Consider the following 26,015-nt stretch of genomic DNA (forward strand, 5'->3'; position numbering starts at 1 on the left):
TGTGGTTTGTGAGGGAAGGACAGGAAGGTAAGAATAGAACCTTAAGTTTTGAGCCTGAACAACTACCTAAATGGTGGTGCCAGTTGCTCACGTGAGGATGGTTTAGATGAGGGAGGATGTTTGCAGGGAGTACGGCAAGGTGGGGAGTTCAGTATTTTATGTTTATATTAAGTTTGAGGGGCTTATTTGACATCCAATTGCAAGTGTCATGTGGACAGTTGAAAGTAGGAATCTGGAATTGAGGAGAGAGGGCTGGACTGAAGATTCAAATTAGCCCAAGAGATGGTATTTCAAGTCATGGCACTCAATGAAATTATTAAGAGAGAGGTCATAGATAAGGAAAAGTCACCCTTGGCACAACCATGAGGCATTCTCATAGAGAATAGCTAGCAAAGAAGAGTGGCTGATAAGAAAGATAAGCAAACTAGGTTAGTTAGGTGTCACTGAATCTTTTTTAATTTAATTTTTTTTTATTGTGAAAAATAACATATGTACAAAAAAAGCAGTAAATTTCCAGGCACACCACAACAATTAGTTATAGAACAGATTTCAGAGTTTGGTATGGGTTACAATTACACAGTTTTAAGTTGTTCCTTCTGGCTGCTCCAAGACACTGAAGATTGAAAGAAATATCAATATAATGATTTAGCAGTCACACCCATTTGTTAAATCCGATCTTCTCTGTTATAACTCCTCCTTCTCCTTTGATCCTTCTCCCAATCTTTAGGGTTCTTTGGGCTATGCCCGTTGTAACTTTTTCACCTTGGAAAGGGCTGTCAGTAATATGAATGATGGGGATGGATCTAGCCGATGTTTAGAGAGGCTGTCGTCCCCTCTGGGTTTCAGGGCTTATCTGGCCTAGGAACCCATCTGGAGGCTGTAGGTTTCATAGTGCATGGAACCTTTGTAGAATCTCAGCTAAAGCCATAGGTGTTCCTTTGGGGTTAACAGGAATGGTTTTGGTTAGGGGTTGGCAAACCATGATAATCAGCAATATCTAGCTGAAGCTTGTGTAAGAGTAGCCTCCAGAGTAGCTTCTTGACTCTACTTGAACTCTCTCAGCTACTGATACCTTATTTACAATTCTTTTCCCCCTTTTGGTTGGAAAGGCATTGTAGATCCCACAGTGCCAGGGCCAGGCTTATCCCTGGGAGTCATATCTCATGTTGCCAGGGACACTTTCACCCCTGGATGTCATGTCCCATGTAGGGGGGAGGGTAATATTTTCCTTGCAGAGTTGGGCTTAGAAAGAGGGAGACCGTATCTGAGCAACATGTGAGGTCCTCTGAAAGTAACTGTTAGGCATAACTCTAGGTAGGCTTAGCTCCTTCGCTACATAAATAAGCGTCACAAGAACAGGCCTCAAGATCAAAGGTTTGTCTATTGACTTGGGAGTCCCTAAGGTATCAGGGGTTTCCCAGGTGGCAAATTTTAATAGTTCCATATTTTTTATCCCATCCTTCAAGGGATTTTGCCAATACTTTTAAAGTTTCAGCTCAACATACTCCAGTATATATCTGGGTATTATGTTAAGCTATAAGGAATTACAAGCCATCATTAGCATTCTGGACTCCATGTGTTTGAGTTGTTTAAATTATCTATCCACACAGGTCAAGTTAGATTATGTGCTACAGAAAATTTAGATTTCATACAAAATGAATCTCTTTTCATTTGGTTTCACAGAGCAAGTAAAGTTCTCCTACTCCCCTGTATTTTAATTTGCCTTAGTCCCAACCAGATCGGCTTTGTTCTTATCTCTAATTGAAGCCTGATCCCTTTTTCAGCTTCTTTATCAGTTGTTGTGTGTAGTAATGCTGCCTTTCAAACCTGAAGAACTCCAACTCTAAGTCTTATATGTCACACAGGTACCCAAAGTTCCAGGAAAATATTAGGTTATAGATACATGGCATAGCCTCTGAAAATCTGGAAATAAGAATTTCAGCTCTGGACTAAATGTGCCTGCTTATCAGAGCTTTCAATCCAGGCTCCAATTTTGTTAAATGAGACCATACAATATTTCCTCTTGTTTCTGGCTTATTTTGCATCATATAATGTCCCATAGGTTCATTCACAATATTACATGCCTCATGACTTAATTTCTTTCTATAGCAGAACAATTTTTGATCATATGTTACACAACAGCTCGCCATTCTACTTTTCAGCCAATATATCCTTCAGCCACCCCCCAACCATTGGGCGTCACGTATAATGTCCAAAGTCAGCAGTCTATGTCTCATATTATTCTCACTTAGTGGTATAATCATCAACACTTGTCAATTTTAGACAATTTTCATTGCCCCGAAGAGAAAAATAACCGATAAACACATCCTCACAAGATAGAAAATCCAAACTTCCCCTTAACTCTTGTTGCCTCTCCCCAATTATTTACCCTTGATATTGCTGCAATATTGTTGATGTTTTCCTGTTAAACGTAGACTTTAGCATGCAATAGTAGTTTCCCTCCTATACCCTGAATCTTCTTCTTACTAGATTCATACCTTTGAAGTAGTTCATGAAAAATCTTCTTTTGTATTTGTAGTGTTGATCAATGGGATACATGACTCTATACAATCTCTTTCAATTATATTTGCCTTCAATATGGCAGTAATACTTTGGACCCACTAATGAACTGCTTTCACTTCTACCCATTCCCTTAGATTTACGTTCAACCTGATTAGCTATTTACTTGTCTATAGCGTCTGTGTATCTCTAGGTCCTTGTATTCTGTATTATAAACCTCTGAGTTTACCTTTACCAAGATCATGAAAAAAAAAAAAAAACAGTATCTATCCTTTTGTGTCTGGTTTCTTTCACTCAGCATTATGTCCTCAAGATTCATCTATGTTGTTATATACTTCAGAACATCATTTCCTCTTGCTGCTGCATGATATTCCATCATATGTATATACCACATTTTGTTTTTCCACTTGTCTGTTGATGGGCACTCGGATTGTTTCCATCTTTTGGCAATTGTGAATAATGCTGCTATGAACATTGTGTGCAAATGTCTGTTGGTGACACTGCTTTCAGCTCTTCTGGGTTTGTACTGAGTATCGGTATTGCCGGATTACAGGCAACTCAATATTTAGTTTTCTAAGGAACCACCAAACTGTGTTCCATAGCAGCTGCATCATTATATATTCCCACCAGTAGTGCATGAGTGTCCCAATTTCTCTACATCCTCTCCAACATTTGTAGTTTCCTGTTTATTTAATAGCAGCCATTCTTTTAGGTGTGAGGTGGTATCTGCATTTCCCTTATAGCTAATGAAAACGAGCATCTCGTATGATTTTTAGCCATCTAGTCTTTGGAAAAATATCTATTCATATCTTTAGCCCATTTTGTAATTGGGTTGTTTCTTCTTCTTCTTTTGTTGTTGAGGTTTATAATTTCTTTATGTATACAGGATATCAAACCTTTATCCTATATGTGATTTCCAAATAGTTTCTCCTGTTGAGTTGGCTGCCTCTTCACCTTTTTGACAGTCTTTTGAGGCTCAAAAGCATTTGATTTCATGTAGTTCCCATTTATTATTTTTTTATTTCATTGTTTGTGCTTTGGGTGTAAAGTTTAGGAAGCTACCTCCTATTGCTAGGTTTTGAAGATATTTCCCTATATTTTCTCCTAAGAGTTTTGTGGTACTGGTTCTTATTTTTGTGTCTTTGATCCACTTGGAGTTAATTTTTGTATAGCTTGTAAGGTAAGGGTCCTCATTGATTCTTTTGGCTATTGATATCCACTTCTCCCATGCCCATTTATCAAAAAGACTATTTTGTCCCAGTTCAGTGGATTTGGGGGCCTTGTCAAAGGTTAACTGACCATTTGGTGGTCTGTTTCTATACTTTTGATTCGATTCCATTGGTCAGTACATCTATCTTTGTTCTAGTTCCATGCTGTTTTGATCACTGTGGCTTTATAATGTTTAAAATCAAAGTATTAATCCTCCCACTTTGTTCTTTTTTTCAAGGGTATTTTTAGTCATTTGAGGTTTCTTACCATTTCAAATGAATTTGATAATTAGGTTTTCCAAGTAAATTGATATAATTTTCTTAAACACTTTTTGTTGTATAATAAAACATATATACAAAGCAAAGAAAGAAAGAAGCAGTTTTAAAGCACTCTTCAACAGGTAGTTACAGGACAGATCACAGAGTTTGTCATGAGCTACCATCATCTCAGATTTTTCCTTCTAGCTGCTCCAGAACATTGGAGGCTAGAAGGAATATATATGTATATATTTTTAATTAACACTTTTTTCTTTTTTTGTGAAAAGTAACATATATACAAAAAAAAGCAATAACTTTCAATGCACAGTGCAACAATTGATTGTAGAACAGATTTCAGAGTTTGGTATGGGTTACAAATCCACAATTTTAGGTTTTTATTTCTAGCTGCTCTAAAATACTGGAGACTAAAAGAAATAAGATTTGATAGAATTTTGATTGGTATTGGGTTGAATCTGTATATCAATTTGGGTAGAATTGACATCTTAATTACATTTAACCTTCCTGTCCATGAACAGGGAATGTCTTTCCACCTATTTACATCTTCTTTGATATCTTTTAGCAAGTTATATAGTTTTCTATGTACAGACCCTTTACAACCCTAGCTAAGTTTATTCCTAGATACTTGACTCTTTTAGTTGCTATTTTGAATGAAATGTTTCCTTGATTGTCTCTTCAGTTAGGTCATTGCTCATTTCTAGAAACATTACTGATTTTTGCATATTAATCTTATATTCTGCTACTTTGCTGAATTTATTAGCTCAAGAAGCTTTGTCATATATTTATCAGGATTTTCCAAGTATAGTATCATATCTTCTGCAACTAATGAAAGTTTTCCTTCTTCCTTTCCTTTCCTAATAATAATCTTTTATTATTTTTTTTCCCTGCCTGATTCCTCTAGCTAGAAATTCTAGCACAATGTTGAGTAATAGTGGTGACAGAGGGCCTCCTTGTCTCATTCCCGATCTTAGGGGGAAGGTGAATCTTCGAGAAGAAATTTCCAGAAAAAGGAAATGGTCAGTTTTACTGGATGCAGATGCAGTCTCACGTAAATCAGGATTTGGCAATGGTCAGTGGTTATTGTTAGTCACCTATTAAGAACTACTGGGAAAAATTAAGAAGAAAATCAAAGGGATGCAAATGGAGATGGTGACTATAAATGAGTCTTGACTTTTGCTGTGAAAGAGCAGAGAAAGGATAGTCTGGAGAATTTTGTTTGTTTGATTAATGTTATTTGGTAATGTTAGAATCAGTTTTGTGTGACAGTGGATGGCATCATGACCCAGTTGCGAGGCGAAATTGATGATGTTGGAGAGGAAGGAAATAATTACAAAAGTGAAACTCTGGAGAATGTGGAAGAGTTTGAGACCAAGGATTCAAGTAGCTTTATTAAGAAAGAGTTTGAGGACATAGCACTTGGATGTCTAAAAATGTCTTTATTCAATATTCATATGTGACTGACAGTGGTTGTCTAGGTGTAGACTTCTAAATTGAAAATAATATTCCATCTCCCACTGCAATGTCTTTCATTATCTATTTAGGTAGTATTGTGATGAGAAATCTAGGTTCATTTTGATTAGTTCCATTGGAGATGACTTTTTTCCTCTCTTTCTTCCTTTTGTCTTTTGAACATTTGGGAATAGGTTGCATATATCACTATCCTTTAACACTTGATACTTCCATGTTTATTTCCTAAGAACAACAATATTCACATGTGTAAGTAAGTTAAGTACAGTTATTAAGTCCAAGAAATTTAACATTGATATAAAGCTTATAGTGTATATTCCATTTTTTTTTTCATTTTTTCCTAATAATGTCCTTTGGGGGCTTTTCTCTTGCGTTGTTAAGTCAGTCCAGAATCATATTGCAGTTCATTGTCATTGTTTCTTTAGTCTCTCTGATTTTTAAAATTATGATAATATATATAATACAAAATTTCACATCTCAGTCACTCCCAAGCATATGATTCAGTGGCATTAATTGCATTGGCATGTTGTGTTACTATCACTATCCTTACCAAAACTTTTCCACCACCCCAAACAGAAACCCTACACCCATTATGCATTAATTCCCGATTACTTCTTCCCTCCCCTCATAGACTATACTCTACTTTCTGTCTCTTAATTCGCATATTCAAGTTATTTCATATAAATGGGGAGTCACATTTTTTTAAAAATGTTTTTAATTTATCAAGTGGTTTTCAATAGATTATAGCATATGAACTCACCATATTCATTATTGTTGCAGACTACACCTTATCTATTGCATATTGCCTGACTTGGTAATATTGATTGTTTTAAATCTTACAGTAATGTTTCACTCCTCCCTCCTTCCTTGTTTCTTTCCTTCTAGGTAACTCTGGATCTCTCTGCCAAAAACATTGCTTCAAATATAAGAGCTAAATTGAAATAGTAGAGCCAAAGTGTGTTCTGTGGCCAAGAATTTCTTCTTCAAATCTTGGGAAAATTAAATAATTGAATAATGTGAAAATAAATGTGGCATTTATGCAACATTCAACATTTTAATTCTTTCATCAAATATTTACTGAGGGCTGTTGTATACTAGGCACTGTATTAAGTGCTGGGAATGTAAAAGTGAATAATGTCAGTTTCTGCCCTCAGAAACTTTATATGTCTCTGACAGTTTTTTTAAGGTCAATGTCTGAATGCCTCTCCTTGGATCAGAGAAATTCAGATCTAAACCAATATAGGCTTAAAAAATATTTTTATATAAAGAGAAAAACAGGAGCTTCTCCAAAGGAATCAATTTTACTGATGGACCAATAACCTTCATATTTTATTAAGAGTTTATAGCTGAACAAAATATATAAAGCAATAGGATTTAGTAATATTTTAGACCATTAAACCTATAAGATTGTGAAAACGTGTAAACAACGTAAATGCCCCAGGAATAAGATGTGATTTAACTCAGAGAGAACAGACTGATGGTCCCGATTTGTTTTATTTGGCTCTTTCAGTGGTTGTTAAAATATTGAATTTGACTGGTTTGAATGGCAGACGTAGCATTTTTCAGATCCTCACAACCTAACTCTGTTACCTAATGCTGGTCTAATTTCCACCTCTAAGTTATGACCTGGCTCTGGAAAGATATCAATGATATTTTAATGAAGAAATTACTAACAGCATATAGTATGCTCTCATTCAAAATAAATGTTTATATTTATTTGCCTGTAGGGAAGGATGTTTAAAATATGTGGTTTTCCCACTTTTGCTTATGTTGATTACTGGATGTCATTGTTCATGTGTTATCAGTCTGATCCATTGATTTTTTTTTAATTAATAAATTTTATTTAACTCAATATGCCCCAAATATTATTTCATCACTGTAATCAATATGAAATTGTCAGTGGGATGTTTTACATTCTTTTTTTGTTTCGAGTTGCATTTTTTTTTTCATTTTAAGTTTTCAGTGTATCGCAATGCAGATGAGGCACATTTACTTTTTTTTTTTTTTTTTTTTGAGTACCTGGTCCAGAAATTGAACCCGGGTCTCCTGCATGAAAGGCAGGCATTCTAACCACTGAACTACCCATGCTCCCCTCGATGAGGCACATTTTAAGTACTCAGCAACTAGGTTGGACAATGTACATCTAGAAGCAGGAAACTTAGTATTTAAATACTAAGACTAAAGTCCATTATTCAAAGACATTCACATTTTAAATACACTGGTTAAAATTTTTATAGTAGTATGGTTATTAAATATCCATTCACTCAAATCTTACTTCCATTAGTATAAACATAACTTTAAAAAAATAGATCACATTCTAAAATTACATCCCAGCTCTACTCCAGCTTTTCAACAGGGGAAGTGAAAATAATAAATGAGAAGTAAGTTTAGTTCACTAAAATCAGAATGTATTATTTGCTTTCCTTCAAACAATGTAGAAGTAAAGACTCAGACTATTTAGATATTTATAGAGACTGGTTCTAATTCTAGTTAAGAAGAGATGGTGTACATGTGGGCAGATTGAGAGAAGATTTGATTTAAGAATTGCAGTTTTTTTTTGCTCAGATGATCCATCGATTATTTAAACTTCCCAGCAACCTTTCATATATTAGCAGCTATTGATAACTGTTGCTTAGATTCAGTTTCATTGGGGTTATAAAACAATTTTAAAATACTTTCCATTTCTTCTGTATTAATTTTTCTTCTATGAAGGAGAACTTTTCCTCATCAACTATTTGATATAGTCTATGTAGAAAAGGAAGGATAAATACTTAATTTTTGCCTTTTATCAGTCAATTTTCAGAGCAATGAGTTGATGCTTTAACAGTCTTTAAAGGTAACTGTTGAGGCTTTTGTTTTTCTTTGTGACTGTCATTGTGAATTAGGTATTATGTATTTGAGTTTTCAATTCATTAGTCATTACACTTTTTGATATATTCTTCTGTCTTTGCCCAATGCGAACTTCTTTATATTGGTACCTGCTTTCTTTTGACATAACTGAAGAAGTCTTTGGTAGCTTCCTTACTTTGAGGCACGATAAGATGTCCTTAGCTTATTTTGTACATTTTCTGCCCAGACTGGGAATCAGTGATTTTCAGAGAGCTCTGGCTATGGTCTGCTGTTAAGGATGCTCATTGCCACTGAATTGTCTTTGCCTTTACACTGGGCAGAACTGGGAAATACTTTTATTTATTGATTTGAAAGAGAAAAATAAATCATGTTCATATTTGATAATTTAAAGTCAAATGAAGGATTGTAGAATTTTTAATATTTATATCCTTTCTTTTACACTAAAAATCTTGGTTCCTAATGAATGACTTTAACAGAATGGCTTATTTGCTTTATCTATATGTATGTGTGTATATATATATGTGTGTGTGTGTGTATGTGTCTATATATGTATATACATAATAGTTTTATAATAATACCAATATTAAATTTACAGTCAGACCAACAAGTTCAGTAATCTCTGTGGTTCATATTGTCCTAGGTAATATGATTTTAAAGGCATTTGAAATCATTTTTCTGTATGTGGTTATAGTCCCCATTTGATAAACATTTGGGTTCATTTATTTCTATTTTTTTAATGTTTTTAATTATGAAATATAACATATATACGAAGAAAAAGAAATAGCAGTAATTTTCAAACTACACTTCAACAAGTAGTTTCAGAGTTTATTATGGGTTGCCATTCTACTATTTTTGGATTTTTTCCTTCTAATTGCTTTAAAACACTGGAAGCTAGAAGAAAGATCAATATAGTGGATTCAGCAGTCATATTCATTTGTTAAATCCTGTTTTCTCTGTTGTACCTCCTCCTTCTCCTTTGATTTCTCTCCCAATCTGTAGGGATCTTTAGGCAATTCCCGCTCTGACTTTCTTGTTGAGAAGGGATTTCAATACTAAAGGATAAGGGGATGTAATTAGTTGATACTCTTGGAGTGGCTGGTCCCTCTGAGTTTCAGGATTTATCTGGCCTCAGAGCTCTCTGGAAATTATAGGTTCTAGGAAGGCAAACCTAGTGCATGAAACTTTTGTAGAGTCTCAGTTCGAGCCCTAGGTGTTCCTAAGAGCTAACAGGAGTGTCATTGGGGTTTAGCAAACCATGACAATTATCTCTATCTAACTGAAGCTTGCATAACAGTAACCTCCAGGACAGCCTGTTGACTATTTGATTTCTCTTAGCCACTGATGCCTTACTTTGTTATATTTCTTTTCCCCCTTTTGGTCAAGAAAGCATTGTTGATCCCACAGTGCCAGGGCAAGACTCATCACTGGGAGTCACACCCCATGTTGTCAGGGAGATTTTCACCCCTGAATGTCATGTCCCACATAGCGGGGAGGGTATTGCTTTTCCTTGCAGAGTTGGATTTAGAGAGAGAAGCCACATCTGAGCAACAAAAAAGATTCTTGGAAGCAACTCTTCAGCCTTGTTATAGGTAGTCTTGGCTTCGCCACTACAGAAGTAAGTTTCATAATGGCAGACCTTAAAATCAAGGGCTTGGACTATTTTCTTGGGAGTCCACAATGGTTGAGAGGGTACTTGGGTTTCCCAGATGGGAAATTGTAATAATTCCATTTTTTCCCCTTTCGGACCTTCAACGGACTGTACCAATACTTTTTAATTATCAGCCCACCATAGTCTGAGATATATCCTGGTATTATATTAACTTATACAGAATTGCAAGACCTTTTTCCCATTCTAGACTCCAGGAGTTACGTTGTTTAAATGAGCTATCCAGAGAGGCTGATTTAGATTATGTGTTTTAGAAAATTTAAGTTCTAAACATAATAAAGGGCTATGGTGGCTCAGTAGGCAGAGTTCTTGCCTGCCATGCCAAAGACCTGGGTTTAATTCCTGGTGCCTGCCCATGCAAAAGGAAAAAAAAAGTAAACATAATAAACCTCTCTGCCTTTGGTCTCATACAGTAGGTGAAGGTCTAGAGTACCATCTAGAGATCTAGAGTATCATCTTTTACCCTGATTCTGATTTACTTTAGTCACAGACAGATCAGCCTCGTTTTATCTCTAATTGAGGCCTGATCTCTGTTTTGGTTACTTTATTATTATATATAGCTATGCTAACTTTCAGGGCTGCAGCACTCTATTTCTGGGTCTTAGGTGTCACAGAGTTACTCAGAGTTCCACGGAAATAACCAGCTGATGCACAAATAGCTCAGTGTCTCAGAATCTAGAAATACACTTAAACTTCAGACTAAGTGTGGCTGCTGTAAGGGCTTACAATCTAGGCTCCAATTTTCTTATAAGTATTTTCTGAAGGAGACCTCAACATATATGTTCTTTTATTTCTAGCTATTTTTGCACAACGCATTGTCTCTAAGGTTTATTCTGTTTGTTGCATGCCTCTCGATGTCCTTCATTTTTGTAGCTGTACCATATTCTATCACGCAAATGTATTACCCTTCTGCCTCTCAGCCATTGCACTCCCCTGGCCCCCTCCATCCACTGGGCACCACAGATACTGCCCAAAATAAACAAACCATGTCTTTCAGTATCCTTACTTGGTTGTACAATTAATAGCACTCTCAATTTTCAAGTTTTCACTGGTCTATAGTGATACCCAAGAACTGAGAAACACAGCCTCACCAAATAGCCAATCAAAACTACCCCTTATCACTTGTCCTTCCCCCACCCCATTGTTGCCCCTGGCATGCTGTGGTACTGTTGTTGTCTTCCTGTTAACTATTGATCATAGCATGTATTTTTAGTTTTCCCCCTATTCCCTTCTACTATTGACTCTTTATCCAATATCAAACCTTTGAAATTGTTCATGCAAGAATTTATTTATAATTGTAGATTTAATCAGAGGTATATTTGGCACTATATATCCCCTTTGAATCATAGTCACCTTCATTATGGCAATGTTACTTGTTATCCCATTAGTTAGTTACCATCACTTCTATCCTTTCCCTTTCATTTAAGTATAGTCTCATTGGGTAGCTTTTCCCTGTCTCTAGCTTTTGTGTGCCTCTAGGTCTGCTATATTCTACAATGTAACCTCTAAGATTACTTTTACCAGAGTCATTATATTGAAATCATAAGTGTTTATCCTTTGGGTCTGACTTATTTCACTCAGCATTATGTCTTCAGTGTTCATCCACGTTGTCATATGCTTTAGGATCTATCTCATTTCATCTTATTGCTGGTTGATATTCCATTATATATATATAATTATATATAGATATTCATTACATACACACTTATACACACACACCACATTTTATTTATCCACTCATCTGTTGATGGGCATTTAAATTGTTTACATCTTTTGGCAATTGTGAATAGTAAACATCAGGTGCAAATGTCTGTTTGTGTCACTGCTTTCGGGTTATATACTGAGTATTGGTATTGCTGGGTTATAGGGCAACTCAATATTTAATTTTCCAAGGAATCGCCAAACTGTTTTCCACAGTGACTGCACCGCTATACTTCCTACCAACAGTGCATAAGTGCCCCAATTTCTCTACATCCTCTCCAACATTTGTAGTTTTCTGTTTAATGGCAGCCATTCTTTTAGGTGTGAGGTGACATCTCATTGTTGTCTTTATTTGTATTTCCCTTATAGCTGATGAAAATGAGCATCTCTTTGTGTACTTTTTAGCCATTTGTATTTGGTCTTCAGAAAAGTGTCTATTCATATCCTCTGCCCATTTTATAATTGAGTTGTTTGTTCTTTTGTTGTTGAGTTGTATAATTTCTTTGCCCTATATGGTTCTTTTGTTGTTGGGCTGTTTAATTTCTTTATCCTATATATGGTTTCCAAATATTTTCTCCCATTGGATTGACTGCCTCTTCACCTTTTTGACAAAGTTCTTTGAGGCACAGAGGAATCTTAAGGAATTCCCATTTATATTTTTTCTTTTGCTGGTTGTGCTTTAGGTGTAAAGTTTAAGAAGCTACCTCCTATTACTAGATCTTGAAGATGTTTCCCTGCATTTTCTTCTAGAGGTTTTTTTGGTTCTGGTTCTTACATTTAGGTCTTTAATACATTTTGAATTAATTTTTTGTATAGGATATAATGTGGCACCCTCTTTCATTCTTTTGACTATTACTATCCAATTCTCCCATGACCTTTTATTCTGTTCCGGTTCAGTGGATTTGGGGGCCTTATCGAAGATCAGTTGTCTATAAATTGGTTTATTGACGCACTTTTGATTCAATTCCATTGATCCAAGGATACTTCAGTCTTTGAGCCACACCAGGCTGTTTTGACCACTGAAGCTTTATAGTAACCTTTAAAGTCAGGAAGTGATAGTCCTTCTGCTTCGTTGGTTTTTTGTTTTCTTGTTTTTTGATATCTTTAGCTATTCGGGGTCTCTTTCTCTTCCAAATAAATTTTATAAACTAGCTTTTCCAAGTCGTCAAAGTAGGTTGTTGGGATTTTGATTGGTATTGCATTGAATCTATAGATCAATTAATAGATAGAATTGATATCTTAATGACATTCAGCCTTCCCATCCATGAACATGGAATGTCTTTCCATCTATTTACATCATTTTTAATTTCTTTTAGTAACGTTTTGTAGTTTTCTGTGTACAAGTCCTTGACATCCTGGTTGGGCTTATTCCTAGATACCTGATTCTTTCGGTTGCTGTTTTGAATGGATTTTTTCCCTTAATTGTCTCTTCAGATAAGTCATTGCTTTTGTTTGGAAACGTTACTGAATTTTGTAAATTAATCTTGTTTCCTGCCACTTTGCTGAATTTATTAGCTTAAGTAGCTTCTTCGTGGATTTCTCTGGTTTTTCTAAGTAGAGCATCATGTCATCTGCCACTGAAATTTTACTTCTTTCTTTCCTATTTGGATGCCTTTTATTTCTTTATCCTAATTACTCCAGCTAGGACTTCTGGTACAATTTTGAATAATAGTGATGACAATGGATATCCTTGTCTCAGTCCCAATCTTAGGGGTAATGCTTTCAATCTGACCATTAAATTTGATGCTGGCTATGGGTTTTTCATATATGCCCTTTATAATATTGAGGAAATTTCCTTTGATTCCTATCTTTTGGAGTGGTTTTAGCAGGAAAGATTGCCAAATTTTGTCAACTACTTTTCCAGCATCAATCGAAATGTTCTTGTGATTTGTTTCCCTTTTGATTTGTCAATGTGCTATACTACATTAATTAATTTTCTAGTTTTGAACCACACTCACATTCCTGGTATAAACCCCACTTGGTCATGGTGTATAATTATTTTAAAGTGTCATGGGATTTGATTTGCTAGTATTTTGTTGAGAATTTTTGTATCTATATTCATTAGGGAGATCGGCCTGTAGTTTACCTTTCTTATAGCTTCTTTACCCGATTTTGGTATTAGAGTGGTGTTAGGTTCATAAAATGAGTTAGGTAGTGTTCCTTCTTCCTCAGTCTTTTTTTCAGAGTTTGAGCAAGATTGGTGTTAGTTCTTTTTGGAATGTGTTAACAAAATTCCCCTGTGATGCCATCTGGCCCTGACTTTTCTTTGTGGAAAATTTTTGATGACTGATTGAATATCTTTACTTGTGATTGGTATGTTGAGATCTTTTATTTCTTCTCAAGTCATTGTAGCTTGTGCGTTTCTAGGAATTTGTCCATTTCATCTGTTGGTTGATAGTTGTTCCTAGTACCCTCTTATGCTTTTTTTTTCTTCAGAGTCCGTGGTAATGACACCTCTCTCATTTCTGATTTTGTTTACTTGCATCCTCTCTCTTTTTTAGTTTGTCAGCCTAGTTAGGGGTCTATCAATTTTATTGATTTTTTTCAAAGAACCAAGTTTTTGTTTGTTTGTTTGTTTCTGTTGTTTTTTAGCTCTCTAGTTCATTTCCAGCTTCATCCATTGTCACCAGATAAAGTGCTTTGGGTAATTTAAATCTTATTAAATTTAAGTGCTTTGGATAATTTAAATCTTATTAAATTTATTTTGTGCCTCAGTACTTGATCTATCCTGGAGAGCATTCCATGTGCACTAGAGAAGAATGTAAGTCCTGGTATTTTCGAGTGTAATGCTCTATGTATGTCTGTTAGGTGTAATTCATTTATCACATTGTTTAAGCTATTTCATTATTGATGCTCTGTCTGTTCTATCTGTGGAGGAGAGTGGTGTATTGAAGTCTGCCACTATTCTTGTTGAAATGTCTATCACTCCCTTCAGTTTTGCCAATGTTTGCTTTGTGTACTTTGGAGCTTCTTAATTGGGAGCATAAATATTTGTGATTGTTACTTCCTCTTGGTGAATTGTCCCATTTATTAATGAGTAGTGTTCTTCTTTGTCTGTTACAATGTTTTTACATTTAAAGTCTATTTTATCTTGTATTTGTATAGTATTCTTGCTTGATTACAACATGCGTTGAACATTTTCCCATCCTTTTACTTTCAATCTACGTATGTCCTTGGGTCTAAGATGTCTCTTGTAAATAGCGCATAGATCAATTATATTTTTTAATCCATTCTGTCAATCTGTACCTTTGAATCGGTGAATTTAGTCTGTTAATGTTCAAAGTTATTACTGTAAAGGCAGTTCTTGAATCTACCATCTTATCCTTTAGTTTTTATCTGTCAGATCTATGTATTCTTTTCCCCTTCTCTTTTTTTATTCTTTAAACTAACCTTACTGGTATTCTTCAGTTCTGTACACTCTACAAGACCTCCCTCTTTTTTTCTTTTTCCCAACTCAACAGGACTCCCTTTAGTTTTCTCAGTCTTTGTCTTTGAAGATTTACTCTCTCCCTCAGTTTTTTTTTTTTTCTTTTTGCATGGGCAGGCATCGGGAATCGAACCCAGGTCTCAGCATTGCAGGTGAGAACTCTGCCTGCTCAATGTCTTTTTTTTTCTCTCTCTCTCTCCCTAAATTTTGAAGGACAGCTTGGCTGGATAAAGAATTCTTGTCTGAAACCCTCTCTCATTTAGGATATATATACGTATATCATCCCACTGCTTTCTTGTCTCTATTGCGCCATTGAGTAGTCTAAACTCAGTCTTATGTGTTTTCCCTTGTATATAGTAGATTGCTTTTTCTTGCTACTTTCAGGATTTTCTCCTTCTCTTCAACATTTGACAGTTTGGTTAGTATGTTTCTTGAGGTAGCCTATTTAGATTGATTCTTTGTGGGGTTTGTTGGGCCTCTTTGATTAAGTATTTATGTCTTTTATAGGGGTTGATAAGTTTTATCCAATTATGTCTTCATCTAATCTTCCCAGCCCTTTACTCTTCTCTTTCTTTCTGGGACATTAGTGATTCTTACATTGTGTGCCTTTGTTGTCCATCATTTCCCTAAGATCCAGTTCCATTCATTCCATCTTTCTTGCTGTTTGTTCTTCTGTGTGCTCTAGTTGAGTGGTTCTGTCTTTAGTTCACTTATTCTTCTTTCTACTTCTTAGAATCTGCTATTGTGTGTCTTTAGTCTATTTCTGATTTGGTCTACTATAGCTTTCATCTCTGTGAGATCTGCTATTTTTCATTTAAACTTTTGAATTCTTCTTTATATTCTTCTAGTGTCTACCTGATACCCTTTATTTCCTTATAAATATCCTTGAGTAGTTGTTCAGCATTCTGTGTCCCCTCTGGCATTTTGAATTGCTCCTTTGGCTGGGCCATTTCTGTTTAGATCTTCACATGTGCTGTGATTTTCTGTTGTGTTTGGGGTATTTGATTATCTTAATAAGGTTATTTTGCAAGTTAGTTTCCTTCACTTGTCTAAAGTTTTGTATTTACTAGGTTTTGCATTGAAGGCTCTGTTTTGCACTTTTTTGTCAGTAATTCCCCATCAAACCAAGGCCCGGATCTCATGTAGTGGGTACAGTTCTATTTGAGAGTCCATTCAAAAGCTAGGCAGTTGTACACGGGTAGTTCGTTGGCGAAACGCCTGCCTGCCATGCAGGAGACCTGGGTTCTGTTCCAGCCCCCAAAATAATAGAGTATGAAAAAAAATGCACACTTCAACAGTAGTAGGCCCCAAAGTCAGAAGGAGACACCCTAAGGTGTATTGGGAATAAGCTCAGACTGGTGTCCATAGAAGAGAGAGAAAATAAGTAAATAGAAATATATAAATAAAAATAAAATATGATAATGCTAATAATAAAAAATATACAACAAATATATTTTTAAAAACTAGGTAGCTAGGGAGTTTGCCAGACTGCATTTACTGCTTCTTCCCAGAAGATGGTGCTCCTGAGGCACCTTGTCCCCTTAAGACCACCCCTAACTGACTGCAGCAGCTGGCTGGAAAGATGGCTTTCGTGGCGATGGTGGTGATGGGGCACTGCTCCTGGCATGCAGTGAGGGACCAGGAAGCTGACTACAGCACCTACAAGGGCAGCCAGTTTGCAGCACCTCGCATCTGGTGGATGCACCGCTCACTATGCCCATTGGGATGGCGACTCCCACTGCCAGGCTGGGTGACTACCCCCAGTGCCTGAGGGGCACGACTCTTCATGGTGGATGGCCAGGAGTGCTTCCAGGCTCCCTGCAGGCTTCTCCGGCTACAGCGTAGCTCCATGAGGCATTCCCAGCCAGCACCTTGTGATAATACACCACCATCTGTCCCTGGTAGGGTCATGGCCAATCAAATCCACTTTGTTCCCTTGTTCCTATCCCTTCTTGTGTCTCTTCTGCCAGAGAAATACTGAAGACCCTCTTCAATCACTTATGCCCTGGGACTGCAGTCCGTATCATTCTCTATCTAGTCCCACGAAGCAGAGTTGGATTTAGTTCACCCCACTCCGCCATCTTCCCAGAAGTCCTCTCTATTTGTTTTTCATTTTTGAAGATTGACTTTGTTAAAATTTAATTTTGTTTTAAAGAAGCATTTATGAAGACATACTCCAACTAGATGGGTCTTTGGATTCCTTTTCGTTATTTCCTTTTACACATCGTGCTTTAGGGAATAACTGTGTGTAAAAATAATTGCAAATTATTAGGTATTAGGTATTATTAAGAGGTGAAGCTTCCTTTGCTATTCTCTAACCCTAGGTCACCCCTTTACTAAATAGAAAACCATTATTATTGTTTTTGGTTTGTCCTTCTATTGTTTCTTTTTGAAAATACAAGCAAATACTAATATGTATGTACATAGTCTCCCCTTTCTTATAAGAAGTAGTGTATTATTCATATTGTTATGCTCCTTGATAGATTGGAGATCACCTCATAGCAGTATATAGAAATCTTCCTGATTCTTTTTTACAGCTGCATAATACTTTTATCATATAGCTGTGCCATAGTTTATTTGTCCATTTCCTATAGATCGGTCTTTGGATTCGTTTTAGTTATTTCCTTTCACACATTGTGCTTTAGGGAATAACTGTATGTAAACATCATTGAGCCTCTCAAAGAGCTTTTGTTTATGTGTGTTATAACTGTCAGTATTTTTGAAACTATCAAATTTTTTGTACACAGCTACTTATGTTTAAAACAAATTAAAATTATTAATTCATTTAAAAATTACAATAATAAACCTATTACTTGTTAACATAACATTTTTATGAAAATAAGCGCATATTTTTAAAACAGTTATTTAGTGAGAAGAGTGCTATTTTTCACATTTTTGCAAATCTATTGCAATATGTTATTTTAACTGTTATTTTGGTTGACGTATATGAAGAAAATCTGGTCATAAAGATAAGTAGTAGGAGAAAGGAAATAGTATTTTTTATAGCTTTTTCAAATAACTGTAGACATCTTTTTTGCTTTCTACTATACCAGCACTTGACAATTGGCAATTTCTTAGTTGCAATGTGATTCTGAAGTTTTGCATGTTGTTACATCACAATCCATTACTTTGCCTTTCACTTTAAATGGATTGTTTTTTACTGATCCGTTACTTTGTAACATTCCTGGTCATTTGGAAATTATTAGTTCACTGTTGCAGGAGTAGCTCTTCTGAATATCAACATATTTCAGTATGAAATATGAAAAAAAAATTCCAATTGTTACTCGCACCACCAGTCTCATCACAAATATCTTTAAGTTTTGGGAAGCTTTCAAGCTCACTCTGTAGATACAAGTTTTCCAAAATTTCAGTTTTCACTGAACAGTTAAAATTTTGTCATTGGTATTAAATACTAATGATTAATTAAATACTAAATTAAATGAAGTTGTCCTTCATCTGACAGGCTCACTTGACTCACTTCCAAGCAGATATCTGCCAGACACCCAGGTGGAGTAACCATATTTGTCTGTCAGTTCTTTCAAATAAAAATGTTGTGCTAAGAAAAGAGCAGCTAGTTCAGGCCACAATTCAAATAATTGCACAAGTGCTTTTTTTTTTTTCTGGGAAAACCACTGTACTTTACTGTGATGCATACCTGCCCTTTCGTCACACAGAATATTTAGAAGACACACTTAAGGGTTGAAGTTAAATAAAATGAATGAATTTTGTTGTTTTATCCAGGACATTTTTAAATGAAGCTGTCTTTTTTTTTCCCCTGGTGAGCGTATAGCAATGAAAGATGCAGCGACTATTAGTTGATAGTAGTAGTACAGCTCGCTATCTTGGTTTGTACTTAGGTGCCAGCAGTTTTTCCCATCAGTGCTTTTGTACCATCACTGCAAATGTTAGCACAGTGGAAAGACTTTATTATTATTATGAGAACAATTTTGCCCCCTAAGGATCTCAGAAACTCCATCAATCTCTTTACCACACTTTTAGAAAAGTTGATTTAAAGAACTCCTACAAATCAATAAGAAAATGTAGATGATTTAGTACACAAATAGGTAGTGAGACAGGTATTAGCCAGTATGAACAAGTAAGTGACAGAAGTGGAAACCCAAATGCATTGAAAATATATAACAAAAAATTGTCCAATTTCACTAGCAATCAGGGAAATGTAAATTTAAATGAAGATACTATTACACACCTTTCAGGTTGACAAAGATATACAAGTTTGACAATGCCAGGAGTTGTGAGAAGCATGGCAGGAGCTTTCATATACTTGCTGTTGAGAGTGTAAATTCCCACAACTACTTGGAAAGTAAAATCTTTTATGAAATTGGAGGTGTACACCACTCAGAAATTCCTTTCCTACATATATACCCTAGAGAAATTCTTATGCTTGTAGGCAAGGAGACTTGTACAAGAATGTTTATTGCAACATTGTAATATAGGAACATAAGAAACTAAATGTTCATCAACAAGTGAATGGATAAATAAATTGGCATATTCATTGAGTAAAGTTCTGTGCAGCATTTAAATTAATGAACTAGAGCTTTATGTATCAACATACATAAATTTTGAAAATATAATGTTAAGTGAAAAAAATAACCAGATTGAAGAATGACATGTACAGTATGACACCATTTCTGTAATTTTTGTAAATATGCCAGAGCAATAGTGTTTATTATTTATGGATATATACATTGTAGTAAAAATATACAAACATGCATAAAATTATATACTCCAATTTTAAGATAGAGTTTTCCTCTGGGGAGTTGTGCCTTATGCATTAACTATATCTATAATACTTTAGTTTTTTATTTTTAACCAATGGAATTATGAACAGTGTTGGTGGTTGCTACAATTGGGAGCTGGTATTTAGGTGTTTATCGTATTGTTTCCTGTTTGTGTGCATGTAATAATTTTCTTTCAGAAGACTTGTATCATCCCTCAGTGGCGACAGCATGGGTGATTTTTATTTCCTTTTTTGTCAATCTGTATTTTTGACAGCAAGGATATATTTTATATTTTAGTAAAAATATCTTATTTTAAAAGGTCACTAAGAAAAATGTCTGGCGATATAGATGAAGTTAGTGTGTCCAAAATGGTCATAGAAAGAACTGATAGAAATTTATAATAGTAGTGCATGAGAGAGCTGAATAGCAAAGGTGAAGAGAGGCGATAGAATTCAAAATAAACCTTGTTCAAAATGATAGGTAAAGGTATCATTACCCTAGCTCTGATATCCAGTATAAACTAGCTACGCTACAGTGTTGATTCTTTTGAACTCATCAGAGAGTTAGGATGCAAAGAAACCTAAGTAAACTAAACTTCAGAAAATAATGAGCTTTTCATAGGAGAGAAGAAATCCGTAGCTGCTCTCACCCCTGGCAGAGCAGTTAAAGGAGGAGGACTTTACCATTTTCAGGACTGTCAGCTAGCATGACAAAGTAGAATTCTGATGCTCCAGTTATAGCACCTGCATCCCCTCTCATGTCAGATGTCTTCACAAATGCTTGAGGGCAGTACATGAAAGCTGGGGGACAGGGCAAGGGAGCTATGAGAGACCCCCTTCGCCAAGGTATGTGGGGTCTCCCCCAAGTAGAAGGTCCACTGAAGATTGGGGAGGTGTCAGTGGGTAGAGGATTGCTCAGAGAAATCAGTCTGGAACATTCTAAACTTTTAGTTGCCAGGGGCTGGGGACAGAGCAGGAAAACTGAAAAAAAATCCTACAGGCATTCCAGTCTGAGAGAAATTTCTGTTCCTATCACAAAAGCCTGGAATAGAACTAAAGAGAAATAAAAAACCTCCAGTGATGCAAAAACATGGCAGCCAGGCTGTAAAGCAAAGATTATTATTTCCATGGTAGGCTAGGAGCTCAGCCATAAAGTGCAGAAAGAGTTCTAGAATTTTGCCAGTACTCAGCAATATTGATACTATAGTGTACTGAATCAAACTAAAACTGCAACAAACTGAGATCCCACTTAATCACAGATCAGGTTAACTCAGTTCCTCCACACAAGAATAGAGCATGCCTTTTTCCAGATATGACTGTTTAGTTCATTTACAACTGTTTTATAAAAATGTTTAGCATATAGTAAAATTTTATAATTACCAAAAGAAGCAAGAAATATGTCTTACAGTCAAGAGAAAGTGTTAATAGAAGCAGACTGAGAGATGGCACAGATGTTGGTATTATCACCTAAGAATTTTCAACTAGCAAGAAAAGTAGTGGGAAAGGAAGACAACATGGGAAAAGATAGAGGAACTTTGACAGAGACATAGACTGTAAAAAAGGAATGAAAAGGAAATGCTAGAAATGAAAAATATAACATCAGAATGAAGACTTCATCAAAAGGGTTTAATAACAGATTGTATCCTATAGAGGAACGAATCTGTGAATTTGAAGATGGGTCAATTCAATTTATTCTAAACAAAAACATGAGAAAAAAGAGTGAAGGAAAAAAAACCACAACAGGAAGAGTATCTAAGATCATTTGTTTATTATTATTATTTTGGGGGCGTGGGCGGCTCTGGAGTATCTAAGATCTATGTGACGATATAAAATAATTTTATATATGAGTCGTTAAAGTCCCAGAAGGAAAGAAAAGTATGGGGAAGAAGAAATATTTAAAAAGATAATTGCTGAGAACAGTATAAAATTGATGAATGGCATCAACCCACAGATCCAGGAAGCTCAGCAAAGCTCAAGTTGGATAAATGCAAAGAAAACTTCTCCTAAGAACCTAGGCTCCTTATAATCGAGCTGTTAGAAACAAAAGATAAAGAGAAAACTTGAAGTCGCCAGCAAATGGGGTGTATTATATATGGGAAACAGCTATATGAATGATGGCTAGCTTTGCAACAGAAACAGTAGGGGCCAGAGGCAATAGAATGACATTTTAACATTTCTAAAAGAAAAAAAATCCTAAAATTCTAAGTCCAGTGAAACTTTCATACAAAGTATAAGGTGAACTTCATACTAACAAAAGCTGACCAAATTTATCTTCAGCAGACCTGCAGTATAAGAAATGCTAAAAAAAAAAAAAAGGATATTTGGCTGAAGGGAAATATTAACTGGACCCTCAGATCTTTAGGAAGAAATGAAGACCACTAGAAAGGACAAATAACTAAGTAAATACCAAAGATCTTTTTGTCCTGATCGATTGATCAGTCGATTAATAGCTATGGATAGATATAATTGGATATAGATAAATATGTATGTATATACTATGTAAATACATGTAAAACTATATGGATATACTTATTTATGTTTAGCATATGTGCTGGTTTGAAATGATGTATGAACCCTAGAAAAGCCATGTTTTAATCCTAATCCCATTTTGTGAAAGCAGCTGTTTCTTCTAATCCCTATTCAGTATTGTATGTTTGAAACTGTAATCAGATCATCTCCCTGGAAATGTGATTTAATCAAGAGTGGTTGTTAAGCTGGATTCGGTGACAACATGTCTCCACCCATTTGGGTGGGTCTTGATAAGTTTCTGGAGTCCTGTAAAAGAGGAAACATTTTGGAGAATGAAGGAGATTCGGAGAGAGCAGGGAATGCTGCAGCACCACGAAGCAGAGTGTCCATCAGCCAGTGCTTTGGAGATGAAGCAGGAAAATGTCTCCTGGGGAGCTTCATGAAACAGGAAGCCAAGAGAAGAAGCTAGCAGATGACGCCATGTTTGCCATGTGCCCTTCCAGATGAGAGAGGAACCCTGACCGTGTTCACCATGTGCCTTTCCACATGAGAGAGAATCTCTGACTGTGTTTGCCATGTGCCTTCTCACTTGAGAGAGAAATCCTGAACATCATTGGGCTTTTTGAACCAAGGTATCTTTCCCTGGATGGATGCCTTTGATTGGACATTTCTATAGACTTGTTTTAATTGGGACATTTTCTCGGCCTTAGAACTATAAGCTAGCAACTTATTAAATTCCCCTTTTTAAAAGCCATTCCGTTTCTGATATATTGCATTCTGGCAGCTAGCAATCTAGAACAGAGTATATATATAGAGAGAGAGACAGAGAAGGAAAGTTTTAAATTTCTTTAAAAGACTCGGCTGTTTAAAATAAAAGTGATGGCAGTGTACTGTGAGGAGTTGATCAAATGTAGAGGCAAAATACAAGACAAGAATAAAAAAGGCAGGAAGATAAATGTAATTACTCTGTTATACAGTTCTTATTTTAATGCCTGCTCTTTGTGAAGTAGTGCATTATTTAAAAACAGACTATGGTAGCTGTTCTAGTTTGCAAGCTCCCAGAATGTGGTATACCAGAAACAGAACAGCTTTCAAAACGGGGAATTTATTAAGTTGCAAGTTTACAGTTCTAAGGCCATGAAAGTATTCAAATTAAAGCAAAAGTATAGAAATGTACAATTTAGTCATCCAGGGAAAGAAACCTTGGTTCAAGAAGACTGTTTACATTCAAGGTTTCTCTCTCAGCTGGAAAGGCATGTGGCGAGATCTGCTAGCTTTCTCTTCAACAGCTTCCCTGGGACTCTGTTCATTCTATTGGCCCTGTCAGTTTTGATTGCTCTTGTGGTTCTTAAGCTTTTTCCAAAATGGTTCCCTCTTAAAGAGCTCCAGTAAGCAACTCCACCTTGAATGGGTGGAGACATATCTCTATGGAAATCATCTAATCAAAAGTTACCACCCACAATTAGGGGTCACATCTCCATGGAAACAATAAAAAATGTCCCACCCAGCAATATTGAATGAGGATCAAAGGGCATAGCTTTTCAGCGGCACACAACAGATTCAAACTGGCACAGTAGCTTGAAGGGGCATGTTGTAATATCTCAAGCAACCACCCCAAACACACACAGACATATGCATTTTCTCTCTTTCTCATTCTACCCACCTCTCCCTTCCTTCCCATTTTCCTTCCTTCCCATCTTCCTTTCTCCCTCCCTCCCTTCTCTCTCTTTTGTCTAAAAAATCCAGTAGATTATGTGAAATACTAAAATGTATGTGATTTCCTCAAAAGAAGGCAGGAAAGGAGGAATGGAAGAACAAAAACCAAATGGAATAAATAAAACCCAAACCACCAGGATGGGAGATTTAAATCAAAGCATGCAAACAATTGCATTAAATGTAAATGAACCTCTGGGTAAGATGGAGTAAGCATATGCCACTCTTTCTTTCCTACTGAACACAACTAGAAAACCTGCATGAGACAGCTATTTGAGGACTCTGAAAAATAAATAACAGCAGACAAATTGAAGAAGAACACCAGAAATCAGAGTACCACCAAACTGGCAATGAGATGACCATTTTTTACCAGGCCTAAACTCAGCCAGAAACCCAGAAACGACTTATGTTGTGCAAGCAGTGAAAGCTTCAGGAGAAGCCCTCTAATTCTGACTTGAGGAGCAGGAAAGGAAACTGCTAAATCTCAGAGAGATAGGAGTAAATCTCACATTTTCTCTCTTTTTACTCTATTCTGTTTTTTCTCATACCCCAAACAATTCTTTCACAGCAGCCACAACCACAACAGGAATCTACAGGAGGCAAAACTGAAGGAGACAAAGAGAGGAGACACAAATTACCAATATCAGAAATGAAAGGGAGAATAAACTACAGACCCATTAGATATTAAATTAAAACCACCATCTCCGTTGGTAGAGCTATCATGCTAAGAAGGTGGAGCCACCTTGTTACCTGTTTTTCCTTCCTGTCCTCTTGCATCTTGGCCCTAGACATGGTACATTTGATGATGTGGGTGATTTTGATTAGAGGAACTGTGACTTGTGTATGCATGGATCTGTCTGATCCTGTTGTCAGTATCTGGTCCCAAAGACATTGAAAACAGATCTAATGGACAGACCTCTCCCCAGGGCACAGACTGAGCCCTGAGAGGTACCTATTACAGATCCAGAGTCTCATAACTAAATATTCAAAATATCCTGAGTACAATAAAAAATTACTCAGCATATGAAAATCTTAATTCAAATGGGAAAAGACAATCAACCATGCCAAGTATGAGATTACATAGATTTTGGAATTATCTGAAAAAGACTCGAGAGTAGCTATTTTTAAAATGTCCCAAAAAGCACTCATAAACCATCCTGAAACAAATGTTAAATGAAAGATATCAACAAATATAAAGATATAAAGAAGAACCAGGAGGAAAATTTTAAAACTGAAAAATGCAATAACCAAAAATTTAAAATTCAATGTATAGACTCAGCAGGGTGGAAATGACAGGAAAGAGTCAGTGAACTTGAAGATTGATCAGTAGACTGTATCTAGTTTGGATGACAGAACAGAGATTGAGAAAAATAATGAATAAAGCTTCAGGGACCTGTGGGATAAAGACAAAATGTTGAACATTCATGTCATCAGAGTCAGAAGGAGAGGTGAAAGAGTGAGCTGTGAAGAAAATATTTGATCAGTAATGACTGAAAGCCTCCCAAGTTTGGTGAAAGATTTAAACCTACAGATTCAAGTAGTTGAGTGAACCCCAAATAGGATAAGCCTCAGGAGATCTTTGCCCAGACACATTATAATGAAACACCTGAAAAACAAAGAAAAAAAATCTTAAGCAGCCAGAGAAAATAGCACATTACTATAAAAAACTATGATTGAGGTGGCTGAAGATTTATCATCAGAGACCATGGAGGCCAGGAGGAAGTGACAAAACATTTTAAAGTACTGGAAGAACAGAACTGTTAACCTAGAATTGTATTTCCAGCAAAAATATCCTTCAGGGATGAAGGTGAAATAAAGACATTTCTAGATAAAGGAAAACTAAGAATTTGTAGCCCACAGATCTCCTCTAAAAGAATTATTAAAGGAAGTTCTTCTGACGGAAGGGAAATGATACCAGAAGAAAACTTGGCCCATTAGCAATAAAAGAACAACAATAGATGTGGTAAATATCTGAGTAAA

At 35.9% G+C, this 26,015-nt stretch overlaps 1 protein-coding gene across 4 annotated transcripts in view; it reads left to right on the forward strand.

The window, feature by feature from the left end:
• HELZ (helicase with zinc finger) overlaps window positions 1-26,015 on the forward strand; it is a 268,807-nt gene that overhangs the window by 226,389 nt on the left and 16,403 nt on the right. The window contains exon 32 of one of the 4 annotated variants that reach the window (XM_077163625.1): window positions 6,357-7,349. The exons of the other annotated variants lie outside the window; for them this stretch is intronic. Within the exon in view, the coding sequence (XP_077019740.1) occupies window positions 6,357-6,416 (60 nt within the window). The 3' untranslated portion in view covers window positions 6,417-7,349. Of the gene's footprint in view, window positions 1-6,356; window positions 7,350-26,015 lie in introns of those variants that run through there. 4 annotated transcript variants of the gene reach the window in all.

Source organism: Tamandua tetradactyla, chromosome 6 (genome assembly GCF_023851605.1).
Source record: "Tamandua tetradactyla isolate mTamTet1 chromosome 6, mTamTet1.pri, whole genome shotgun sequence".
Classification (NCBI taxonomy): Eukaryota; Metazoa; Chordata; class Mammalia; order Pilosa; family Myrmecophagidae; genus Tamandua; species Tamandua tetradactyla.